The sequence below is a fragment of the Vitis riparia genome, chromosome 13 (assembly GCF_004353265.1).
Source record: "Vitis riparia cultivar Riparia Gloire de Montpellier isolate 1030 chromosome 13, EGFV_Vit.rip_1.0, whole genome shotgun sequence".
Taxonomy (NCBI): Eukaryota; Viridiplantae; Streptophyta; class Magnoliopsida; order Vitales; family Vitaceae; genus Vitis; species Vitis riparia.
This window is the reverse complement of record NC_048443.1, coordinates 24,245,405-24,250,418: the sequence shown is the minus strand read 5'-3', so window position 1 is coordinate 24,250,418 and position 5,014 is coordinate 24,245,405. Positions and strand designations below refer to the sequence as shown.

General features: G+C 32.4%; 1 protein-coding gene across 1 annotated transcript; it reads left to right on the top strand.

Annotated features, from left to right (window-relative positions):
• Positions 1 to 771: 771 nt before the first annotated feature.
• Positions 772 to 1,736, top strand: LOC117929238 (LOB domain-containing protein 1-like). Its single transcript, XM_034849509.1, has 2 exons — positions 772 to 1,067; positions 1,331 to 1,736. The coding sequence occupies exons 1-2, from the start codon at positions 813 to 815 to the stop codon at positions 1,592 to 1,594; spliced, it is 519 nt and encodes a 172-aa protein (XP_034705400.1). The 5' UTR covers positions 772 to 812; the 3' UTR covers positions 1,595 to 1,736.
• The last annotated feature ends 3,278 nt before the right edge of the window (positions 1,737 to 5,014 follow it).

Here is a 5,014-nt window from a genome sequence, read left to right as displayed (position 1 = left end):
ATGTAATTACTCTGTTATAAATATACGTATATACTCTGTATCAGACAAGTTTTTTCCGGAACAGTTTTGGTTTCTTTCATTGTCAATTTTGATAAATTTTTTTATTCTTCTTTCCGATTCCTGTTTGCTTTTTTTGGGCTAGGTTAGATTCACTATTTTATTATATCCTTGAAACAACAACAGCTAGCTCTGCCCCTGATTAGGAGCCTGGAGGTTCAAAAGTGAGTTATAAATTAGTAAACAAAGTAAATCATTAATTAAACTAATGACCCTCTCGTCAAAGCTCTCCCTTTCAAAACTATTCGACTATTGGGTTTGGGGAGTTTTTTGGCTTGCAAACTAAAAGTAATTGGGACCCTTAACCCAATAGTCTTTGCCTTGTAATTGTTCAGGGAGGCAGAAGCTGACCAAATCGGGAGGCAGAAGATGACCTGTGTTGATGACCTGGGTTAATGACCTGGGTTGATGACCTGGGTTTGGGGAGTTGGTTTTTTTTTCTTTTGGTGGGGGAGGTGGGACGCCGGGGAGGGGAAGTAAATGAAAGAAATTATGGACCCTCTCGTCAAATCTTCCCTTTCCCATGTTCAATATTCAAATATGATTATGACCAAAAATAGTGATAGTATCATCAACGTGAATTCCCAATATGCTCACATTTCCGCACACCATTCTCATTGTCATTCCCATTCCCATCTTAATCCCTATTTATACCACTATGCTGTTTCCTTCCCAACTCAAACCTCCCCACTTTCTCTGGTCTTTGATTTCTTCTTCGCTAAAAGCAGCTCACTTGTCTCTTTCCCTCTCTGAGGATGGAATACACACACAGAACTACCGCAACACTCGGAGTTTCAACTACTATTTTCTCTGCTTCCTCATCTAATTCTTCTCCTTCTCCTTCTTCTCTTCCAACTACTGTTCAGGGTCCCTGTGCTGCCTGCAAAATCCTTCGTCGTCGATGCACTGAGAGATGTGTGTTAGCTCCATATTTTCCACCGACTGAACCACTCAAATTCGTCATTGCCCATAAGGTCTTTGGAGCTAGCAACATCGTCAAGGTCTTGCAGGTAATCCCCACTATCCCATATGTGGAAACTAGCTAGTTTCAATTTTTTACATATCAAGGCTAAAACGAAGAACATGTATGTAGAAAGGGTTATTTTGTTTGAATCTGCATGAATTAAAAATGAAGCCATTCAAGAAAATGGAAGTGTAACACGCTTTGGTACAATAAGGGAGGCATCTGTTTGGCAAGAGTAAAATTTGAAGTCATTCTTCCATGAAGTTGATTAATTCTATGTTGTAGAATTAGAATTGCAAAATCTTTCAGGAACTTCCCGAGTCCAAGAGAGCGGATGCAGTAAGCAGCATGGTATATGAAGCCTATGCGAGAAATCGTGATCCAGTCTATGGTTGTGCTGGTGCAATTAGTCACCTTCAGAAACAACTTAATGATCTCCAAGCAGAATTGGCTATGACACAAGCGGCGCTCCTTCTCATACAATGCCAACAACATGAACAAAATCATGAGAATACAACCTTCTTTGATCAGGACAAATATTTCAGCTCCGTCTTGGAGCCTTCCTGGCAATGAAGAAATCTCAGGGAATTAATGGGGAAGTTCAAATAAATTCTAAGTGGGTGGGTATCAGGATTAGAAATGCAAATGAGAGAAGATGCTAGCTTGATGTTCTATGTCATATCAATGATTTAGATCTTGAAAATCGAAATGAATTTGTATGATGGCTTCTTCCTAGATAGTTGAATAAGTCTTGGCGGCGAAGGTCCAAGACTGGTAATCTTGAATTAATTAAAACTTATTTCCGCGTGGGTGTTTTTACTGTTACTATAAAGCTTGTTTGGAATCATGGATGAAAATTTTGAAAATTTTCACCGTATATCGACAACACGAAAATCGCCGAAAAATCAGATTTTCCGGTCCGTCAAAGCCTCAATTGCGGGCGCTAGGACTCAAACCCGCCCAAACCCAAAAACAAGTAAATCCTTGCCTTGGATGATCACGGGTTGGTTGACCCAAAAACAACTATAAAAAAATATTTTCATAAACAAATTAATTATAATTATGTTATTTTAAAATTTCATTTAATTAATCACTAAAAATATAAAACCTATCATTATAATTTTTTTAACCGTTTTTTATATAATTTATATATTAATTAAATATAAAAAAAAATTATACATATATCATTATTTATTTTATATCATTTAATACAATTGAAATTAAATAAATTATAATTTTAAAGTGAGATATATTATAATATTATTGTGAAATAATATTTGATGTAATTTAATAAATTTATAAAATTCATATTTTTTTTATGGATGCATACGATATTTGTGATTATATATATATATATATATATATATATATATATATATATATATATATATATATATATATATATATATATATTTTATAACAACTTTAAAATATCTATTATTATTTATTATATTATTTTTAGAGTTTTTCTCAATATTTTCGTAAGTTTTGATCAGTTTTAAACTATCTAATTTTTTTAAAAAATATCCTTCAATATAAATTTAAAGTGAGATATATTATAATTAATATTATAATATTATTTTCAAATAATATTTGATGTAATTTAATAAATTTATAAAAGAAATTTATGGATGCATACGATATTATTATCAAATATGATTAATTATATCATATACTTATATTATTATTTTTTATAAAATTACTTTAAAATATTTATTATTATTTAGTATATCATTTTTAGAGTTTTTCTCAATATTTTTATAAGTTTTGATCAACTTTAGAGTGCCTAAATTTTGTTTCCAAAATATCAGTCAACACATCTCTAATATATCCGACATATTAATAAAATTAAAATATTAATATATCCGTGATTACTGTACGAAAAATATAATAAAATGACTTGGTGTTTCAACTTCATCATTTCAATTGACTATTCGATGCCCAAGGAGCATGAGTCACATCCTAAAGTTCCGTTGAAATGCAGAAAATTGGACCCAAAGAGGGATGAGGACCACCCATTTCACTTGTTTTTCCAATCAAAGAGTCCCTTGCAGTCGGGAAGCTGTTTAAAGAGAAACATGCTAATCCCATGGCCCTAGAATTGGAGCAACCCTTTTGCATTGGTTCCCTTTAAGGGTCTCAAAATGTTGGCTTACATAAATTGGTCTCAGTATGAGGTCCCCGTTACCAAATGAATCACACTCTATAGGGACCATTGCAATTTGTATATTCTTCCTGATGGGTCTCAATCAGTTAAGACCCTAAAAACAAGGCTTTTAATGTCGCTGTATCGAGTTATTAATTGACCTAAAAGCTTAAGACATTAAGAACTGGACCAATAGTGTATTAACAGTGGAACTCGATCGAGAATCTCCTTACCGCCCTCCAATTGTCGAACAACGCATGTTTGACTAAATTACTTGCAGTGTGGGATCCATGAGCAGCCAGTCCAAAATTTTCCTTGCTTCCATTTCATTACAGAAGAAGAAAATCAAGAGAGAGAGTGAGAGAGAGAGAGAGAGAGAAAAAACAAAAAAAAAGAAGAAGAGAAATCAATGGAAAAAGCATGAAACACGTTTGAAGCTTGTCACTTGATTTCCACGCTTCTTCTCGATCACCATCGACCCAGATGGGGTTTTATATATCCTTGGAAGGGAAGATCATATTTTCTTGAAAAACGTGGCCTTTCTCTTCTTGATTTTCCGTCAAACCCGTATCCCATTCACAAGAAGAAACAAAGATTAAGTGATATTTGTTAAATATATGTATGAAAAAAAAACTATATTAAAAATAAGTTAATTATTTTAATTTTAAATTATTTTATTAAATATATTTTATCTATTTAATAATTTAAATTAAATCATTAAATCGCTTTAATTTTACCAAATACCCCCTAGTAAAGTCCTCCGAATCAAGCGTGAAAACTCACCGACACAGCGAGCCACAATTTCAGCATACATACACATGCCTTTTTCTTGAAATGACTAAACCTGCTCCATTTTTCCCAATTTCTGTCTCCTAATGATATGATGTATTGACTCGCCCAGTCCTATTGGCATCTACTCTACTGTTTCATGACGATTGACTCACGTGCCAAATGCCCAAAGCCCAAAACGTAGAACATTGAAGAAAAAGTATTTTTGACGAAGAAAATAACCAAAGTAGATGTTCTCCAAAAATATTTATCACTCTAATCATTCCTATCACATGCCCATTTAAATGATTTTCATTTTTTTTTTATCACAATTAATAATTATGATTTTAGTTTTAAATTTAAAATCATAATTACTAACTATTGATTTTAAAACCACTGTATGTAATTTTAAATTTAAAACAAAAATCATGCCGATTGACGAAAAATAAAAAGAAAAGTTGAATTTGGTGTTGTAGGGATACAGTACTTTGACAAATATTTTAAACATAAACCTAAATTGAGAATTATTTTTTAGAAAAAATATTACTTTGACCGGAAACTCCAATTGGAAGCCAAGTTCTCGGATACTTTTTCCTATGACAGTGTCTTGCACTGTATTTTCAGATGAGTTCTAAATGGCTTGTCTCCAGCACATGGGTGCAGTTACGGTTGACACCGAAGGTCTGCAGCAATATTTGTCCTATTTTAGGGCTACCAAATCATGAAGTTGACTGTGAACCAATGGAAAGAGCTTCCTCATGGAACTTGTTGATTGCTGTCTCCCCACAATTTATGCTAATTACACCGTATTTGATGGTGTTTCGGTATTTAATAAAAGTGTTTTAAGAGAATTATTTATCAAATAATTTTTCTAGAAAGCATTATAAACAATTTTTCATTTCAAAATTTCAAAATGTTTCTTGAATATTGTTAAACAATTATTATTATTTTTTAAGAACACTTTTTAGATTAAAAGTATTTTATAAAATTATTATTAAATAGAGCCTAAATTTCACTCTTAATCGTTAAACTCAACATTGAACTCGTGACAATTGTCCCACCTGATAACCATATTCCGA

Bases quoted from the DNA above. Each gene is read 5' to 3' on its own strand.
- LOC117929238 (XM_034849509.1), top strand. From the start codon at position 813: ATGGAATACACACACAGAACTACCGCAACACTCGGAGTTTCAACTACT. The intron at 1,068-1,330 runs GTAATCCCCACT...AAAATCTTTCAG, and splicing joins ACATCGTCAAGGTCTTGCAG to GAACTTCCCGAGTCCAAGAG.